At 43.0% G+C, this 21,437-nt stretch overlaps 2 protein-coding genes across 3 annotated transcripts in view; both read left to right on the plus strand.

Moving 5' to 3' along the window:
- Positions 1-21,437, plus strand: part of LOC143766170 (oocyte zinc finger protein XlCOF7.1-like) — a 235,386-nt gene that overhangs the window by 110,812 nt on the left and 103,137 nt on the right. The window lies entirely within an intron of this gene.
- LOC143766171 (uncharacterized) overlaps positions 7,506-21,437 on the plus strand; it is a 38,223-nt gene continuing 24,291 nt past the window's right edge. The window contains exons 1-2 of one of the 2 annotated variants that reach the window (XM_077253638.1): positions 7,506-7,540; positions 17,257-17,406. In XM_077253638.1, the coding sequence (XP_077109753.1) occupies positions 7,514-7,540; positions 17,257-17,406 (177 nt within the window). In that variant the 5' untranslated portion in view covers positions 7,506-7,513. The remainder of the gene's footprint in view (positions 7,541-17,256; positions 17,407-21,437) is intronic. The other variant, XM_077253639.1, reaches the window with a different exon arrangement.

The following is a 21,437-nucleotide window of genomic DNA, read 5'->3' on the forward strand; positions in this document are numbered from 1 at the left end:
TGGAGAGCAGACATGGAGCCTTTATATAGAGTGATTAACAGGTAGCTGTCCATGTTGGATAACTATAGGGGCCATCAGATGCATCCCCCGTTACACAAGTGTTAAACTCAGGGGCATCACCTTGTGAAGCCATTCTGACTGTACCCCATAAATAAGACACGGTAAAACAATATTTAAACGTTTTTTTTCATTATAATTCTAGTTTTACAGAATCCATGGATATATCCATGATCTGGGAGCATATTTGCATCAGTGGGTATAATTCTAAATAAGTTGGTAGCTGACCACCAAGACAAGCGCAATATCTCTATGAATTATGGATACATCATATTAATATCTGGCATGTATAGAGATCTTCAAGTGTGTTCGGTAAGTTGACGGCTATATTGTTTCTCTAGGAAATTCCTGGGGAGAAATATCACCGACAGTAGAAATCAGGGACAAAATTGATCGAATCTAATCAGTCGACCTCCACTGACCTTAGCTGAGGGGGGGAGTGAGGGGTCTGATAGAAAATTTCTTCTAACGAATATCAGTGTCAGACCTCAGAAGAAGCAAGGAGTACTGCAGATCTGTCGATGTTTCCTGCGGCGTTCTCCACCACAAGCTCTTAGGGGTCCAATTCATAAGATCTATCTGTATTTTATGCCTTTTATTTTATACTGTTTTTGAATGTATTTATCTTTTTATTATTTCATTTTTTTTTTTTAAATTAAGCACTGTAGTAGATTTTTTATATTAAATCTAAAATCAGGTCAACAATAAAAAACAGCTCTTAACACCCAATATGAAAACGAATAAGAACACGCCTGAAGAAAAGAAAGAAAAACGGCTAAAATGCTGCTTTCGTAACATGACGTTACAACATACTCACAGAAATTGGTTTATTGGGAGAATATCAACCCACCACATTTTTCACCACAAAGAGACAAGTAGAGACCGTTTTTTTCAAACATGGGCAAGTTTCGGATTGCAATTAACGCAACAAATACATACAAATATAAAGGAATGTTTTAATTCTACATTTTGATATCAAGAAAGATTGTTAGAGGGAGAGCCATTGCTTTGAGATCCTCATCTTCATATTAGCAGTAAATTCAAAAGACGAATAAAAACAGATGGAGGCGGTGGCGTCAATCAAGGTTTGACATCACCAGAACAGCAGAGCAATCAACCTGGTGCAGATAAAAGAAGCACTCCTCATCCCATCAAAGTTTTTATCTTCTTACTATATTGCAATCATCATATAGCACTGTGTACTTACAATTGCTCATTTAGCTTTTCTTCCCAGGTAATTTTTTTTTAATGTAGAAACAGGAAGTCTCTGCGTGAATCATCTCCCTCTTCAGCTCCTCACCCAGCTGCTCCGCTCCTCCCCCCTGCCAAGTACTTTTGCAGTGATGACTCATGGAGGGAAAAGAGACTTCCTGTTTTTACCTAGAGCTTAGAAGGATTCAGCTAGTCACTTTTTAATCATATTAAGTCATAGATCTAATGGAAAAAAGAAGAAATAGCTGGGTTAAAGGGCAAAATGAGCAACTGTAAGTACACAGTGCTGTATAATAGGATGTCTGCAATGTATTAAGAGGATTCAAATTTCTTTAACACATTCACTCCCCAGCCTTTTTTCACCTTCCTGACAATTTTTTCAATTCTGACCAGTGTCACTTTACATGCTAACAACTCTAAAACACTTTAACGTATCCTAGTGATTCAGAAACTTTTTTCCCAATGAGTTGTACTTCATCTTAGTGGTAAAATTTGGTCGATATGATTTGAGATTTTTTTATGAAGCGAAAATTTGAACACCAATTTGAAAATTTTGCCATTTTCAAACTTTGAATTTTTAAGCCCTTAAACCAGATAGTTATAGCTTACAAAATAGATAATAAATTACATTTACCACATGTCTACTTCACATCCGCATAATTTTTTTAAACATATTTTTTTTAGTTATGATGGTTATAATTTTATCAATTTCTTTTTCAAACAAAATTTACAAAACCAATATTTAAGAACCATATCCCTTTTGAAGACACTTTGAGGGGTCTATGTGACAGAATGTACTCAAAAGTGACACCATTCTAAAAACTATACCCCTCAAAATCCCCAAAACGATATTCAAGAAGTTTATTAACCCTTTAAGGACTTCATCAGAATTAAAGCAACGTGGAAGGAAAAATGGCTTTAGCCCCAAATTTTGTATTTTAAAAAAAAGGTAACAGGAGAAAATAGACCATACTTGAAAAAAAGAGAAAAATCCAGCTCCTAAAATTTAAAAATTCATTTACTGATCATAAACCTGATCAGATCAATGCGTTTCAAATGTTCTTTATCTGAGCTACATGAAAAAATGGTCACTTGAGATTTAAATAATATTTGGTGACCAATAGTAATGAGCGAGTATACTCATTGCTCGGGTTTTCCCCGAGCACGCTCGGGTGGTCTCCGAGTATTGTGACTGCTCGGAGACTCAGTTTTCTTCACAGCAGCTGCATCATTTGCGACTGTTAGACAGCTTGATTACATGTGAGGATTCCCTAGCAACCAGGCAACCCCCATATGTACTCAGGCTGGCTAGCAGCCGTAAATCATGTAGCTGAGCCAACAAAAACTAAATCTCGGAGCAGTCACAAATACTCGGAGATCACCCGAGCAATGAGTATACTCGCTCATCACTAGTGACCAATAATCAAAACACGAGTAGATCACATAATTAAAAATATGCAAATTCAATTGACAAAAATCAAGAAATAGCAATAAGAACAAGAACACAGAAATTAAGGAAAAGTGTAAAAAAATAAAATATTCACGAAAAATGACAATCATAAATCTCAATATTGAAACATGATTTCTTTGCGGTCACTGAGACCCTCTGGTAAACAAGTGCCGAGATTGTAGATACAGAACATCTCACAGGTCAAGAGGCATCTCCTAATATCTCATCACCTTTTAGATGTTGAATACTTTGAAAGAATCCATGTGTCATGTCGGACACTGTTCATACCAGGTCGTCTGACAGACAGCGGTAATTCCGCGTTTGACCACTGTTTGCTCATTGGCGTCGGCTAGTTTTCGTCTGGCTGCTCCGGGGTTAATTTATCTTATCCTCGGATTGGAAGCTGGGCCATGCCCATTTCCTTTAAATAGTTCTCCTGATCTTTGGGCGTCGCCGATTATAGCTTCTGTCTTATCCTTAGTTATCTTGGTCCGGAGTGGAGAGCTGGTTGTTGGAGAATCGTTGCTGGTGGTGTATTGTCCTTTGTCTTATTTACTCCTTCCTATATTTGTATTTATTTTGCCCTGCACATTTTTAGTGTATTCCTGATTGACTGCGGCGTGGTGTATATTTTCCTTTATCCTTGTTTGTTATAATTGTGGGTATTGGTCTATTGCATTCACTGGGTGGTGGGCGGTGGTGTTCATTCTAGTGCTGAATCAGGAGTTAGGGTGAGGGTGGAGGCCTGGACATGCACACCTTCAGTGTAAACTTCAGGTAGAGGGTCAGACAGGGTTTCCCTAGTCTGAGGGAAATTGCAGGGGCCCGGGTTATTAGCTCTCGCCCTCCTTGTCTCCCCGTGACACCATGCGGCTATCATGGTAAGTAATTAAATGTTTAAACACATGGGAAACCGTACAATGTGCACTAGTAGAAGAAATGTCAGTTAAATGTTCAGAAATACAAAATTTCAACCTCCGGGTTGTACAACCCACATAAATCTTAATGCAATTGATAGAAACAATAATATAAACTACATTTTGAGAACTACAGTTGATAAAATTACCAATTTTGGATTGTCGTGATCCATTATAATTCTCTAAGACATGAGTGTTTGTAGAATGTTGCCAAGTTCTACAGCGGTTACCCCTGCCTCTATAAAAACCAGAACGAGTTGACCAGATTTTATGGAAATATTGGAGTAAAACAAACTTGGCAACAATATGTTGCCCAGAGTGGTTGCTTTCTTGGCTACAATTTGACATGCTGATTTGTAATAACTAAGAAAGGGTGGGATCCTAAGAGTATACGAAGATGTTTGATAATCATAGATTTAATGTGATTATAATGAGAACTGTACCATTATGACATTTTTTAAATTATTTTTATTAGATTGTATAATGGAATAGTGTTTAGAAACAAGATCATGACAATTTTTTGCTCTTCAATTTTAGTTGCTCTATATAACTGTCTATTGGGGATAACTCCTCTTCATGAGTTTGTTACGTGAATGTTCCAATTCAGTAACTAGTTAAGAAGTATCAGTACAATTGATTTTTATACAAATAAATTCTCCCACCGGGAAAGATTTCAAGGTGTCACTAGGATGGCTGCTACAGGCACGGAGGATAGTATTGTCTGATAGAGGTCTTGAATAGGTGAATGTAAAAATGATTTTGTTAGGAATGCCTCCCAAATGAAGATCCAAAAACGAAATCTCTGTTGAATGGGCATTATGTGTCAATGACAAATTGCAATGCTTATTATTCAAACAGTGTATGAATTCTGGTATGGCAGATACATCCCCCGACTAGATGAAGAGGAAGTCGTCTATGTATCTGCCATACCAAAACAAATGATAACTTATGAGTCATTGAAAATTATGTTACCTTGTTAACATAAGAATACAAATATGGGAAATTTTATCTGTAAGTTGTTAATTTTTATAAGGGCTAATAGGAAAAATGGACCCCCATAAGTGACCCCATTTTACATATTATACATCTCAATGAATTCATCTAAGGGTGCAGTGATTCTATTTACACCAAAAGTGTATCACCAAATTTATACTATTGGGCGGCAAAGAAAAAATAGTTACATTTGTGCTGCAAACATTTTGTTTTAGTCCCAGATTTTACTTTCACATGGAGAAATGGGTAAAAATGGCACCAAATGTGTCTCACAATTTCTGCTGAATGTGGCAGTATCCCATATGTGGCTGTACAGTACTGCATAGCCAGACAGTGAGACTCGGGAGGGAAGGAGCGCTATTTGGCTCTTAAAAACAAATTATTGTAGAATAGTTTGTGAACTCCATATACAGAGCCACTAAGTGTTAAAAAAGCAGAATCCTCCTTCAAGTGTCCCCATTTTGGAAATGTGTACAGGTATAATGACGACGTTGTTGAGTAAAAATTACAAATGTGCCATAATAGTGCCCAGTGCGCTGTAGTACCCAGTATGTTGTAGTGCCCATACATTGTGCCCAGCTCATGCTTCTGGAGATATGAACCCCATAAATGAAGCAGGCTCTCATCGCTGCAGAAATGCCAAACGTGGATGCTACATGTGGTTTAGGCACACGGGTTCACAAGGGAGGGGGGCATTTGGCTTTGGGAGAGCAGAATTTGCTGGATTTCTTTTGGGGGCGAGGAGTCATAGCTCTTGTCCAGAGCTTTTGTGCTACCAGTAACATGGGAGCCCCCTATACAGTGGGGGGGGGGGGAATTTAGTCAACCACCAATTTTGCAAGTTCTCCCACTTAAAAAGATGAGAGAGGCCTGTAATTGACATCATAGGTAGACCACAACTATGAGAGTCAAAATGAGAAAACAAATCCAGAAAATCACCTTGTCTGATTTGGCAAGATTTATTTTGAAAATTATGGTGGAAAATAAGTATTTGGTCACCTAAATACATGCAAGATTTCTGGCTCTCACAGACCCGTAACGGATCCAGTCACCATAATGAGGCAGCAGAGTTACTCTGGACTCCGTCTGGCCTCTGTTCAGCGGTATCTTTTTAGAGGTGCACAAAACTGTTCAACTGCATTTTTATGCACGCTGAAAAAGACGGACACTGCTGGATCACAGGTCAGACGGCGTCCACAGTGCCTCCATCTGCCTCATCATAGTGGGTTCTATCTAAATCACATATTTCAGAGGTTTACATGGAAACCCCATTGTAAGTGCTCAGTGTAGAGCACAGGATAAATGTGCGCCGAGCCTTACTGTGATTTTTTTTTGGGTGGGTGGGGGGAAGTTATGTCGTTCCGCTGATGGTAAAATTTATAAGGCAGTTTTATTCTTTGGATCAGTATGATTACAGCGATACATCATTTATATAGTTTTTTTATGCTTTGGCGCTTTTACACAAAAAACAACTATTTAATAGAAAAAATAATTGTTTTTGCATAGCTTTATTCTGAGAGCTACAGCTTTTTTATTTTTCTGCTGTTGGAGCTGTATGCCAGTTTATTTTTTGCGGGACAAGATGACATTTTCAGCAGTACCATTTTTATTTACATTCATCTTTTTTATAGCATTTTATTCCACTTTTTGTTTGGCGGTATGAAGAAAAAGCATTGTTTTTTGTCACGTTTTTAATTTTCTTTACAGTGTTCACTGAAGGGGTTAATTAGTGTGACAGTTTTATGGGACAAGTTGTTCCGGACTTGGTAATACTAAACTTGTACTTTTTTTTTTTTTTTTTACATAAGCACAGTGGGTACAGAAAGTATTCAGACCCCTTTAAATTTTTCACTCTTTGTTTCATTGCAGCCATTTGGTAAATTCAAAAAAGTTCATTTTTTTCTCATTAATTTTCATTCTGCACCCCATCTTGACTGAAAAAGCACATTAATGTAGACATTTTTGCACATTTATTGGAAAAGTAAACCTGAAATCACATGGTCATAAGTATTCAGACCCTTTGCTCAGTATTGAGTAGAAGCACCCTTTTGAGCTAGTACAGCCATGAGTCTTCTTGGGAATGAGGCAATAAGTTTTTCACACCTGGATTTGAAGATCATCTGCCATTCTTCCTTGCAGATCCTCTCCAGTTCCTGTCGGGCTGGATGGTGAACGTTGGTGGACAGCCATTTTCAGGTCTTCAGTGATGCTCAATTGGGTTTAGGTCAGGGCTCTGGCTGGGCCAGTCAAGAATGGTCACAGAGTTGTTCTGAAGCCACACCTTTGTTATTTTAGCTGTATGCTTAGGGTCATTGTCTTGTTGGAAGGTGAACCTTCGGCCAGTCTGAGGTCCAGAGCACTCTGGAAGAGGTTTTCATCCAGGATATCTCTGTACTTGGCCACATTCATGTTTCCTTCAAAGGCAAACAGTCGTCCTGTCCCTGCAGCTGAAAAACACCCCCATAGCATGATGCTGCCACCACCATGTTTCACTGTTGGGATTGAATTGGTCAGGTGATGAGCAGTGCCTAGTTTTCTCCACACATGCCGCTTAGAATTATCACCAAAAAGTCTTTCTTCGTCTCATCAGACCAGAGAATCTTATTTCTCTTAGTCTGGGAGTCCTTCACCCTGTACACATGCGGCTCTGCTCCGTACACCTCGTACACACACGGCTCTGCTCCGTACACCTCGTACACACACGGCTCTGCTACATCCACCCTGTAAACCCCTCCTGACCCCACACATAAACTTCCCCTCATCCAGCACCATGACAACCAGCACAGCAGAGTCCTGCATACACTGAGGCCCCTGATCATGTGACCCCTGACTCCTCCCCTCCTGTGACCTCATCCCAGGTCCTGTGCGCACAGAACAGCCATATATGTGGTGTGCGGCTCTGCAGGTGGAGGTAGGTGCTGGAGATCCCCCATTACTGGGCGGGGGCAGGGGGCAGTAACCCCTCCATTCCCAGAGATAGTGCCCCCAGCTCTGCCATGTGTATATGTACAGTAATAGGACACTGGCTGTGCTCATGTATACAGGGGAGGGCGCTCTGGTTTGGGGACAGATGACGCTTTCTCTCTGGGGTGGAGATTACAGGGAATGGAAATGTCGGGTTTTTCTCTCCATAGAGGAATGGAGAAACTGTAATTTCCCTAATTTTGGCTGTAATAGGTTAGTATAAAGGGATTTCCCATGAAATGTCTGTGGCGTCGGTCCTGTACTGAGGACACTGATCCTGGAGGAGGAGACTGTGGGGCAGAATATGGAGAAAACACAGGATGTTAATTACGTTTTATAGGAACTAATTGCCTTCGGAGTCTTTTGCTTGTCCACTGTAAACTCTTCCCATTAGTTATCAGCCCCCTGACTGCTGGGATTTGCACTATAAACCCCCTCGTGTTTGGAGGCTTTTTTCTTACTATACTGTTTTTTCTCTTAATAGATAATAATTACTGCAGACAGTGATCTCCTGTATTATAACTCCGCTGATCAGATGGCAGCAGCTGCCGCCTGTCAGTGAAAGATTGCACCACTGTATATGGCTCCACAACGCTGTCTTTATCCTTCACCATCCTCTGCGCTGATTAGACTTCACGTAATGGCAGGACATTGGATGAGGCCTCATCAGCTCCATTGTATCTTATATAGAGGTGTCTGTGGGTTAAACATTCCTTTGTTTTTGAAAGTATAGTAAGCTGGCTAGAACCAGTGTGAATGGAATTTGACAGACTCCATAATTTACAATTTTGTTTTTCCCAACTTAGGGTATGTGCACACGTCAGGATTTTGTCAGGATTTTGTCAGGATTTTTCATCAGGTTTTGTAGCCAAAACCAGGAGTGGGTGATAAATGCAGAGAAGTGGTGCATATGTTTCTATTATACTTTTCCTCTAATTGTTCCACTCCTGGTTTTGGCTACAAATCCTGATGAAAAATCCTGACGTGTGCACATACCCTGAAATATCTTCTGTATTAGGTAATGTAATGTAAGAAGCCAATCTGTCTTTTTGGTTGTAATTAAAACTTGTGACTAGGCATCTGAGAGTCAGACAAGCCTGGTTGTGTGCTCTTGTCTCTGAGTGATCGATCGCTCTGATTTGATCAAAACTGGCAAACGTGTGAAACCTTTTCAGTGTTTCCTAAAACTTTCCCAATAGGTTTCCACATCAGTATCGGGGCGGGCCACACCCCTAATATCGGATCACATACAAGCAGATAGTATTGGGGTGGGCCATGCCATACTGCCTAATATGAGATCACATACATTCAGATAGTATTAGGGGTCAGGCCACGCCACGTCTACAGTTGTGTAGTGTATTAGGGCTGTGAAGTCGGTAAGCCAAACCTCCGACTCCTCAATTTCCATGACTCAGACTCCACGACTCCGACTCCCTCATACCAGGGCTGTGGAGTCGGTAAACCAAACCTTCGACTCCGACTCACTTTCCATGACACCGACTCCATGACTCCAACTCCACGACTCTGACTCCCTCATACCAGGGCTGTGGAGTCGGTAAGCCAAACCTCCAACTCCTCAATTTCCATGACACTGACTCCAACTTCACCAAAATGGGCTCTGACTCCACGACTCTGACTCCACTGCCCTGGTAGTGTTAACTTGCCCTTTAAAAGTAGAATGCTGTTGAAGTCAGGGGCTGATTTATTAATCTATTTGCCTTAGAATTCTGTCTCAAATTGAGTCAGATTTCTGGCAAATGAGCCACATTCATCTTGGGTCATTGCATAGCTCCCAGCCGTCCCGGATTCAGGAGGACTGTCTCCCTGTCCTGAAATTTCAGGGCTTTGTTTTGACTTCCACTCACTCTCTTCTGTCCATTTGCTCCGTACCTCTTCCTCAGAAGTGGAGGCCAGCTTCTATGCACTTACATTAATTAAATATACAATTTTTTCTTCCTGGGAATTGAACCCATGACCTCTTACATTGCAGTCAGTAGCTAAAACTACGAACTACAGGATGCATTGATCTTCCTAGTTGAGTTTGGTATACTTGAGCTGCATCACAGTCAGATTATACTGGTAAATAGAGATTCATCTGTACATAGAAGTGTATTTCTATGTTCCTGTATTCTACAGTCAAAATAAAAGTCAGCATTTTTTCTTCCTATAACATTATTAAAAAATATAATTACAAACCACACCGGTGCTACCCTAAACAGGAGAGGAGAAAGCTGTTTATGAACACTCAGTAAAGTAGCTCCTGGTATTAGATGGACCATGTGCTGATTTCCGTCGATATAATGAAACAATAATAATAAACAAAAAATACTGCGCTAAAAAAACTGTGTAGGTGGAATGGTCTACCCACCTAAACAAGTGCTCAATAATATGTGATTATATGTATACAGGTGATACCAGTTGCTAGTAGGTAGACACTGGATAAGTCATTAGAGCTATTAGTCGCACAAATCACTGCAGTAAATGCACAGAGAATTCAGCCCGCAGGCATTATGCAATAACACTAAATAGTGGGTTTGTTTAGACTGCACGCTAATTAGGTTCACATACCTTAAGGTACCGTCACACTCAGCGACGCTGTGGCGATATAGACAACGAGCCGACCTAAACTAGATCGCTGGAGCGTCGCTGTTTAGGTTGCTGTAGAGACGTCAAACACAGCAACTCCCGAGCGATGCAGGAGCGATCCAGTGACATAACGGCGACTCACTTCTCGTTCTCGCTGGTAGCTCCATTACATCCATTGTTATCGTCGTTGCTTTTGATGTCAAACATGACGATACACGCCGACCTGATGACGAAATAAAGTTCTGGACTTCTAGCTCCGACCAGCGATGTCACAGCGGGATCCAGATCGCTGCTGCGTGTCAAACAACGAGATCGCTATCCAGGACGCTGCAACGTCACGGATTGTTGTCATTCTCGTTGTAAAGTTGCTGAGTGTGACGGTACCTTTAGAATTCACAATGAGTCTGGTAGGTGAGAGTTCCATTGATATGCAGATATCTTTATCTGACTAATAGCCCTAATGGCTTATTCAGTGTCTACCTACTAGCAACTGGCATCAGCTGTATACATATAAATACATATTATTGAGCACTTGTTTAGGTGGGTAGACTATTCCACCTAAACATAGTTTTTAAGCGTGGTATGTTTTGTTTATTATTATTAAAAAATAATTGTCTGCCCAGGATTCGAACACACAACTCTATCATTGCAGGAAACAGCTAAAGCTATGAGCTACAGCCTCTGGTGACATCAGTGTGAGGGTTTTGTATACTTGAAGCTTCATTGCAGGCTCGTTTTTTGTGCTGCTGTTTCATGAAAACGCCGCCCCCTGTGGGCTAAAGATGCGTGTGTTTTTTTTCCGTTTTTTTTTAAAGGCTTCTATTTGGAGCCTGAAAAAAGTTGCATTTTTAAGTGCATAATGAAAGCTTTCCTTTACTATAAAACACATTACAAATGCTGCTTCACATCCGCACAAAGACCATCAAATAAATGGGGAAAGGCTTAAAAATGCAGCAAAAATGCAATAATCAATGCAATAATCATTGCCTCCTCTGACATCTGGTAAACCGGTATGGCTTGGGGTGTGGACAAAATGAACCATCTGATTTGTCCTTCTTTCTGTTCCATGAAAGTTGGGAGGTATAATTGTTGTACCTTTTATATAGTATAAAGCGCAGGGGGTGCAGCAAAGTGTATTTGTAAAATATCATTGAATCCATTCTTCCCTCAACCGATGAAATGTTTTCCGTACCATTAGCTGCAACACAACCCCAAACCATTGATCCACCTCCATGCTTAATGGTTGGTGAGAGCTACTCTTTCTGAAATGTTGTGCACATTTTTAACCACACATACCTTTTCATCATTGTGGCTATAGAGTTCAATTGTAACTTTACTGGTCAACAGAACTTGTTTCCAAAATGCAACAGGCTTGTTTAGATGTTATTTTGCATTCTTCTGAATTTTATGGTGAGGGCACAGGAGAAGTTTTCTTCTGATGGCACTTCCATGAAGACCATATTTGTGCAGGTAGTACAGTATAAAGAACAGTCAACGGAGCTCTAGGAACTACAGGACATGGGTATATTTAATAAGTCCACAGGTTCCTCCACCCGATGAAGACGGGGTTACCGTCTTCATCAGGTGGAGGAACCTGTGGACTTATCAAATATACGCATGTCCTGTAGTTCCTAGCACTCCGTTGACCGTTCTTTATGCTCTACTACCACACCCATCCGCCGTTGGAGGCAGACAACTGCAGCTGCGGTGGACCTCCTGCTTGCCTAACTATCCCGGCTAGTCTGCTTTCTCTGTGCTCCCTAGTGACTGCAACTTATCTGACTGCTTTTTGTGCAGGTGTCTCTGAACGTTTGAACAATGTACCACAACTTTAGAGTCTGATAAATCTTTCTGAAGGTGTTTTTCAGTCAAGCGATTTGTTTCTGCTTTGCTTCTCTAGCACTCATATGAGCAGCTCTCACTGAAATTTTGCTTGTTCTTCCAGACTGTATCTTGACCTCCACTGTTCCTGTTAATTGCCATTTCGTAATTACATTTCAAACTGAGTAAAAGGCAACTTGGAAACACTGCTTTCTTCTAGTAGCCTTCTCCTGCTTTGGAGGCCTTCACCATTTTCAGCGTGCTAGGCAGCTGCTTAGAAGAACCCATGGCTGTTGTTATTTTGGCACAAGGTTAGAGGAGGCTGGGTTTTTGTAAAACTGGGAAATTAGTGTAGCGCCCCCACCGCCGCAGGGCCGAGGGGTACCCGGTACCGGGCCTCTGAGTCTCTGCTCTGGGGTTGTCACGGTGGCTAGGCCCGGTCCGTGACCCTGCTGGTGGGGAGGCGACGTACAGTGAATGATAGATAAGGATGGTGATGCGGTGTAGTGCCGGACGCAGTAAAATAACGAGGACACCAGGTTGCAGTCTCTTTACCTCTTTACTGAAGATCTCTGGGTCCTCAATCCGGAATACGGTTAACCAGGCTGCGCAAGTCCGGCCGGTCCAATGGCACCTCCAGAGTTCTCTTTGCAGGTGGAAATCTGTGCCTTCCTGCTAGCGCTATGTGTTGTGGTCCTTCCCTGCTGTGCTTACGGAAAGTCCCCACAACTGTTGTGTCTGTTTCTTAAGTTCCCTCACAACTCGATTAGATGATGTTCTGCTAATCTTCCGTCCCTCCCTGATGTTACGGTTAGGACGGCACCCGTATGACGGGTAGGCTCGGAGCTCTTCCGGGACCCTAGAGTCGCCCCTCTCCACTAGTTGCCCCCTATGTCTTCGTAGGTGTTTTAGGTGAGACAGCCCGCCTATGACTGACTGTCCTGCCGTTGGTTTGAAGTATTGCTTGAAGCTAGATTTATGAATACTTCCTCGGCGTTCCGGCTGCCGGTTGTGCGCCTCAGTAGAATGTTGCCTCGGTCTTGCAGCACGACTCCTACTGGTATTCTCCTTGTTGCTTTGATCTCGTTTCTCACTCAGCACAATCTATCTTGCTTCCAATCCTTCCTTGGGCACCGCCGCTATACTGAGCAGGCACGGTCCCGTTACGTTCTCTCCAGTTGCCAGGCCTCTGTCAGGATCCCACCCCTGACAGGGACCCTACCGAATCTTCCCCCACAACACCCTCTGCCACAAGGTGTTGCCTGGTTCCAACCCAGTCAGCTTTCTCCCTAACTTCCTGCCTGACCCCCAGTTTTACCAGTATGTGAGGAGTGGCCTAATGAATAGAACCCTTAGCTCCCCCTGGAGGCCCGGCTGTGAAATGTATTGGTGTCTGTGATACCTGGTCAGATGAACTCCTTCAGTGCCATCAGACGTACCATAGCTCCCCTTAGCGGCGGAGCCACAGTACTGCAACGACCAGGACTCTGGGGCGCTGCACTCCCCCCCCCGGTTAAATCCAGTACTCCTGGACTGGGAAGAAAACAACAATACAGGTTAGCAAAAAGACATACAATTTTGTTGAGTGTAATAACAATAAGTATACTTGAACAGAGCTTCCCTTTATGGGAGGTGAGGACACTTGAACGTTACAAACATGGTTAAATACCTTTAAATAACTTTTCTATAAATAACTCTCTTTACCCAACCGGGCATTCTACTAAGTGCAAAATTTTTAGACATTAATTCAACGTTGCCTTTAAGGATGTACACTCTGAATCCACTAAAGACCTTCTTATAACACATTATAAGGCAATTAACTTCATTCTCCTTCTTTAAATCTGCAGGACCGCCTGTCCTAACGCCTCCAGACCTACTGCCTCTCCTTTCTTTACAGGACCGCCCCTTTCAGCCCGGGCCTACAGCCTTTTCAACTGCTATACACAGTATAGAACATATATTTTCTTTCAATTTAAGGTCACTGAGCCATCTCTATATGGCTCCTAAGAGGACTCACCAACTAACCCGTACGGGTTTTAGCAGTAAAATCAGGAAAGTTAAACAGTTAACTATTTACATTCTCATGGTATCGAGGTTTATCCTCATAGTAGGGTGCATGACATCAGCCGAAAGTGGACACCTCCTGACTGCGCAGGCCCCGGCCCCTGGTCCACGACTGATGCGGTGCCATTGTCAGTAGCTGGTCCCTCGGACGCAGTCAGACCACCTGAGGTCTGGATTTGAAGGTGGACTCTAGCCGCCAACTCAGTTGCCGCAATAAGACATACGGCGGCAATAGTAGGTCTGCCACATCTGGTTCAATCCCAGTTGAAGTATCAGATGACGCCCCCTCAGGTTCACATCGGTGAACGTTCCGGGCGTACCATCCTTGCGCATTCCGATGACGGGTGTAGGTCACCTGATCCCCCCTCTGCAACGGGTCACCATCTCGACTGCAGCAGGGAGTCTTCACGTTGTGACTAGTAACGAAGACATCAGTTGGTAGCCCCGGCTCCTGTATGGAGCCCCATCCCCTCTTCGGGTGGAAGGCCAACACAGTTCCCCGCTTTACCACGTCTTTCCTACCACGCGCAAGAGGTGGTTGTTGTACTCTCAGTGGGTCAGTTAATTCTGCCTGTTTTTGTCTTTTCCAATGTAGGATCAAACATTGTTTGTATTGTTCCCAGGTAAGCACAGCAAGGGTGAAACCTTCCTCCCGAGCCCCATCTGGCCCAATCCGGGGGGTGTCCCACTGGAGAATCACCCCGTCTGGGCCCACGTCTATGGGTTCTCCCATCCTGGTCGGCAGCGGTGGTACCAGCTTCCCCATTGCGTCGGGGGGTATCACCACTAGCTCTGCCGAGAGGAGGCGGCTTTTACTGGGGTGAGGGTCGGTCACGAGAGCGGGATCGAGCGGGGGAGCAGGGGCGTCTTCCATACCTGCGCCTGATGTGATTCCACCGATGTCGATCTGGTCCACTAACGAGGACACTGGAGTCGGCTGCAGCCCGGACCGCAGCTCCTCCATTGCGGTCTCCGGAGGCGGCTCCGCCCTCCATGGCTCCTCCTCTGCTGGCTCCGAGGTCGGGATGGGTAGGCTCAGCTCCGTTGCCGGTTCCAGGGAATTCAGGTCGTCCCGCTGCAGCGGACGTGGGTCCGCCTCTGGTGGATGAGGGCAAGCCGGGATTGCTCCTTCCTCGTTCAGGCACTTGCTGTTCATCATCGCTGTCTGATGGTCGGTGGCAGTGCATGCATCTGACTCCGCCATTTCTCCGGGGCCGAGCTTCTCCGTCACCCGCTTCCCGCCGTTGCAAATCAGGGGGTGGTTCTCCTCTGCTGCTAGGTAGGTCGTCCTCTCGCAGCAGAAGTCGGAGGGGGCGGTCGCCACTTCTGGCGCCGCATTGGTAGTCTCCTCCCATGGCACGCCCCTCTTCTTCCTCTGCGCTCCCCGTGGCGCTGCAATGGCGGCGACTTTTGGCGGGAACTTTTGGCGGCAAGTGACAACACACAGTTTTTGCAATAAAGCACAGTCCAAGCACGATAAATCACAGTTCCAAGGCACACATGACCTGACTCTTCAGGCTTAAGTAGATCCTGTTCGTGACGCCAAAAATTGTAGTGCCCCCAGGGCCGAGGGGTACCCGGTACCGGGCCTCTGAGTCTCTGCTCTGGGGTTGTCACGGTGGCTAGGCCCGGTCCGTGACCCTGCTGGTGGGGAGGCGACGTACAGTGAATGATAGATAAGGATGGTGATGCGGTGTAGTGCCGGACGCAGTAAAATAATGAGGACACCAGGTTGCAGTCTCTTTACTGAAGATCTCTGGGTCCTCAATCCGGAATACGGTTAACCAGGCTGCGCAAGTCCGGCCGGTCCAATGGCACCTCCAGAGTTCTCTTTGCAGGTGGAAATCTGTGCCTTCCTGCTAGCGCTATGTGTTGTGGTCCTTCCCTGCTGTGCTTACGGAAAGTCCCCACAACTGTTGTGTCTGTTTCTTAAGTTCCCTCACAACTCGATTAGATGATGTTCTGCTAATCTTCCGTCCCTCCCTGATGTTACGGTTAGGACGGCACCCGTATGACGGGTAGGCTCGGAGCTCTTCCGGGACCCTAGAGTCGCCCCTCTCCACTAGTTGCCCCCTATGTCTTCGTAGGTGTTTTAGGTGAGACAGCCCGCCTATGACTGACTGTCCTGCCGTTGGTTTGAAGTATTGCTTGAAGCTAGATTTATGAATACTTCCTCGGCGTTCCGGCCGCCGGTTGTGCGCCTCAGTAGAATGTTGCCTCGGTCTTGCAGCACTACTCCTACTGGTATTCTCCTTGTTGCTTTGATCTCGTTTCTCACTCAGCACAATCTATCTCGCTTCCAATCCTTCCTTGGGCACCGCCGCTATACTGAACAGGCACGGTGCCGTTACGTTCTCTCCAGTTGCCAGGCCTCTGTCAGGATCCCACCCCTGACAGGGACCCTACCGAATCTTCCCCCACAACACCCTCTGCCACAAGGTGTTGCCTGGTTCCAACCCAGTCAGCTTTCTCCCTACCTTCCTGCCTGACCCCCAGTTTTACCAGTATGTGAGGAGTGGCCTAATGAATAGAACCCTTAGCTCCCCCTGGAGGCCCGGCTGTGAAATGTATTGGTGTCTGTGATACCTGGTCAGATGAACTCCTTCAGTGCCATCAGACGTACCATAGCTCCCCTTAGCGGCGGAGCCACAGTACTGCAACGACCAGGACTCTGGGGCGCTGCACTAGCATTACCTGGCCTTTTGTAACTATGATCGTGAACAAGCCATAACTCGAACCTGCTAATTAAGGTCGGAAACCTTTGTCAAAGTTCTCTTGGCACACAAATCTTCAAGGGTTCGCAAACTTTTGCATCGGCCCATCTTCCTTTTTTGTAATTTTTAAAATGTAAAAGATGAAAGAAAATTATATAATATGCTATATAAATGTGTATTGCCTAAAATACAAAGGAAATGTGTTTTTTTTTTTTACCTTTAAGCCTTTTCGAGATCATTTCATCTTCAACTTGATTAACTGTTCACAGTAACAGCAATTTTGACAAGGGGTGCCCTACTGTGGTACTAGTCAGTCTTTGTTTACAGTGGTGATGCCAGAATATATGGCGTGTGACCTATGATAATATGCAAAAATTGATTACAACATCTACATGTTCCACCTTCTCATGTCTTATTATCTCCTGTAATTGTATTCTTACTGGGGATCTTTATGATGTTACATCTTTTTTACATTTAGTTCCCAATAATAACGGATCCTCTCAGTGGAGATCTTCCATATAAGAGAATTTTCCTGATTGACCCATCAAGGATGAATAAGGACAGGAACAAGATGGTGGAGAGGATATTACACCTCACCCTAGAGATCCTCTTCCGGATCACTGGAGAGGTGAGAGATTCTGGTGATAACTTGAGATGAGCAGATCGATCTGCAGAGGATCGAATTTGAGTTGATTTTCCTGAAATATTTTGCCATACGAATTCAAACAATCTGTGATTCGATTAGTTACTTGGCCAGCCCCCATGTTTTATACTGCCCCATGATTGTCTGTGTTACACCATGTGATTATATTGCTCCAAAACATTATGAGAAATCCTATGCTACTGCTTGTGGGAAGTGATTCTGCCTACATTTTCTGCTCTGATCTTATTTTGGCCTTATTTTCCACCTTTAACCCCTTAAGGACCGATCTACTTCTTATGTTAACCCCTTTCTGACGAAGGACGGGATAATACGTCCGACATCAGAAGCCCCGCTTTGAGGTGGACTCCGCAATAGGCGCTGGCGGAATCGCGATCCGCCCATGCCTATTAACCAGTTAAATGCCGCCGTCAAACTCTGACAACAGCATTTAACCCACACTTTCGACCATCGGGCCGGAAATACGCGTACCGCTGAGCCCCGTCACGTGATCGGAGGTCAGCGGTGTGTCGGCATGACAACAAGAGGCCTCTATGGTTGTTGATGCCGGATTGCTATGAGCGCCACCCTGTGGTCGGCGCTCATAGCAATGCAGTAATTCTACTACATAGAGGCGATCTGAGCATCTCCTCTTTGTAGCAGAGCCAATCAAGTTGTGGCAGCTCCTAGCCTCCCATGGAGACTATTGAAGCATGCCAAAAGTAAAAAAAAAGTTTTTAAAAGTATGAAACAAGTAATAAAAAATATAAAAGTTCAAATCACCCCCCTTTCGCCTTTCAAAATAAAACAATAAAAAAACAAACCTACACATATTTGGTATAGCCGCATTCAGAATAGCCCGATCTATCAATAAAAAAAATCAAAAAGGCAGAATTATGTTTTTTTGGTTGCCGCGACATTGCATTAAAATGCAATAACGGGCAATCAAATGAACGTATCTGGACAAAATTGGTATTATTAAAAACATCAGCTCGGCATGCAAAAAATAAGTCCTCACCTGACCCCAGATCACAAAAAGTGGAGACACTACGGGTATTGGAAAATGGTGCAATTTTTTTTTTCTAGCAAATTTTGGATTTTTTTTTTCATCACTTAGATAAAAAAGAACCTAGACATGTTTGGGGTTTATGAACTCGCAATGACCTGGAGAATCATAATGTCAGGTTTTAGCATTTAGTGAATCTAGCAAAAAAGCCAAACAAAAAACAAGTGTGGGATTGCACTTTTTTTTGCAATTTCACCACACTTGGAATTTTTTTCCCGTTTTTGAGTACACGACATGGTAAAACCAATGGTGTCGTTCAAAAGTACAACTCATCCCGCAAAAAAATAAGCCCTCACATGGCCAAATTGACGGAAAAATAAAAGTTATAGCTCTGGGAAGGAGGGGATCGAAAAACGAAACCGCTAAAACGAAAAAAAGCTCCGGCCATGAAGGGGTTAATGACCAGGCTTAAATTTTGAAAAGTGACCAGTGTCACTTTATGTGGTAATAACTCTGGAAAGCTTCAACGAATCCCACTGATTCTGAGACTGTTTTTTTCGGGACATATTGTACTTCATCATAGTGGTAAAATTTCTTAAAAATAGTAAAAAAGGAACAGCACACTGGTGTAACTTATCTTAGGGTGCAAAGCCTCCAGGCAACCCGTCCACCGGTCGTCAGTATTCAGTATAGATCAAAAAAAGAGGCAGCACTCCATTTTCAAAAAGGTGCAGGATTTATTCAAATCCACATGTCTATGCGACGTTTCAGCTCTACTGAGCTTTCTCAAGCCTTGAGGCTTGAGAAAAGCTCAGTAGAGCTGAAACGTCGCATAGACATGTGGATTTGAATAAATCCTGCACCTTTTTGAAAATGGAGTGCTGCCTCTTTTTTTGATCTATGGTAAAATTTCTTAGATATGACTTGCGTTTATTTGGGAAAAATCGTAAATTTGATAATAATGTTGAAAATGACACAATTTTCAAACTTTTACTTTTTATGCCCTTAAATCAGAGAGATATGCCACACAAAATTGTCAGTAAATAACATTTCCTACATGTCTACTTTACATCAGCACAATTTTTGAAACCATCTTTTTTTGTTAGTAAGTTATAAGGGTTACAAGTTGACCAGGGATTTCTGATTTTTCCAACAAAATTAGCAAATTAGTTTTTTTAGGGACCACATGACAGAAAATACCCAAAAGTAACATCTTCCCAAAAACTGCACCACTCAAACTGCTCAACACCACATTTAAGAAGTTTACTAACCCTTAATGTGATTTACAGGAACTGAAGCAATGTTGAAGGAAAAAAATGAACATTTAACTTTTTCTCACAAAAATGTTACTTAGGACCCAATTTTTTCTATTTTCACAAGGGTATCAGGTGAAAATGCAGAATAGTTGTGCAATTTCTTTTGAGTACGCCGATACCTCATATGTGGAGGAAGACCACTGTTTGGGCGCACGGCAGGGCTCGGAAAGGGAATGGGCACTGTTTAACGTTTTGAACGTAATATTGGCTGGAATTCACAGCAGACGCCATGTCTTGTTTGGTCAGCCTCTGATATGCCTAAACAGTGGAAACTCCCCACAAGTTACCCCACTTTGGAAACTATACCCCTCAAGTAACTTATCTAGATGTTTGGTGAGCACCTTAAACCCTCAAGTGCTTCACTTACAGTAAATTTATAACATAGAGCCGTGAAAATGTAAAAAACAAAAATCAAATTTTTTCCACAAAAATCATCATTTAGACCCAAATTTTTTATTTTAACAAGGGTAGCAAGACAAAATGGACCCCAAAAAATTGTTGTGCAATTTCTCTTGAGTACGCCGATACCCCATGTGTGGATGAAGACCACTGTTTTGATGCACGGCAGGGCTCAGGAGGGAAGGAGCACCGTTTGACTTTGCCTGGAATCGAGAGTGGACCTCATGTCGTGTTTGGAGAGCTTCTGATGTGCCTAAATAGGGGAAACCCTCCACAAGTGACACCATTTTGGCAACTAGACCCGTCAAGGAACTTACCTAGATGTGTGGTGAGCATCTTGAACCCCTAGGTGCTTTACAAAAGTTTATAGCATAGATCTAAGAATTTGTTTTTTAAATCATATTTTTCTCTCAAAATTTTTCTTTTAGCCTGAAATTTTTTATTTTCTAATGGGTAACAAGAGAAAATTTACTTTACTTAATCTGTTCTGCAATTTCTCCTGAGTGTGCCAATACCCCATGTGTGGGAGAAAACTACTTTTGAGGCACAGTGCAAAGCTCAGAAAGGAAGAAGCGCCATATTTGAGTTCAGATTTTGCTTGAATGGTTTGAGGGTGCCATGTCACATTAGCAGATCCCCTGAAGTGCAACAACAGCAGAAACCTCTATACGTGATACCATTTTACAAACTACACCTCTCAATTAATTCATCTAGGGGTGCAGTGATCATATTGACACCACATATGTGTCACAGAAATTTATGGCAAAGAAAGAATGATTACATTTCTCCTCTAAAATGTTATTTTGGCCACAAATTTTAAATTTTTCTAAGTGCTAATAGGAAAAAATGGACTTCAGTTTCTCCTGAATGTGCCAATACCTGCATATAATCGGTAACCACTTTTGAGGCACAGTGCAAAGCTCAAAAGGGAAGGAGCGACATATTATTGTACAGATTTTACTATTATGATTTGAGGGTGCCATGACCAACAGGGAGAAACCCTGAGGTGCCAGCACAGCAGAACCCCCATAAGTGACCCCATTTTACAAAATTCACCTCTTGATTAATTAATCTAAGGGTGCAGTGATCATATTGACACCACAGGTGTATCTCAGAGTTTTATACCATTGGGCAGTGAAGTAAAAATAATTACATTTTTACCACTAAAAATTTTGTTTTATCCTCAGATTTTACATTTTCACACGGGAAATTGAGTAAAATAATAATAATAAATAATAATTTTATTCATATAGCGCCAACATATTCCGCAGCGCTTTAAATTATAGAGGGGACATGTA

Source organism: Ranitomeya variabilis, chromosome 4 (genome assembly GCF_051348905.1).
Source record: "Ranitomeya variabilis isolate aRanVar5 chromosome 4, aRanVar5.hap1, whole genome shotgun sequence".
Classification (NCBI taxonomy): Eukaryota; Metazoa; Chordata; class Amphibia; order Anura; family Dendrobatidae; genus Ranitomeya; species Ranitomeya variabilis.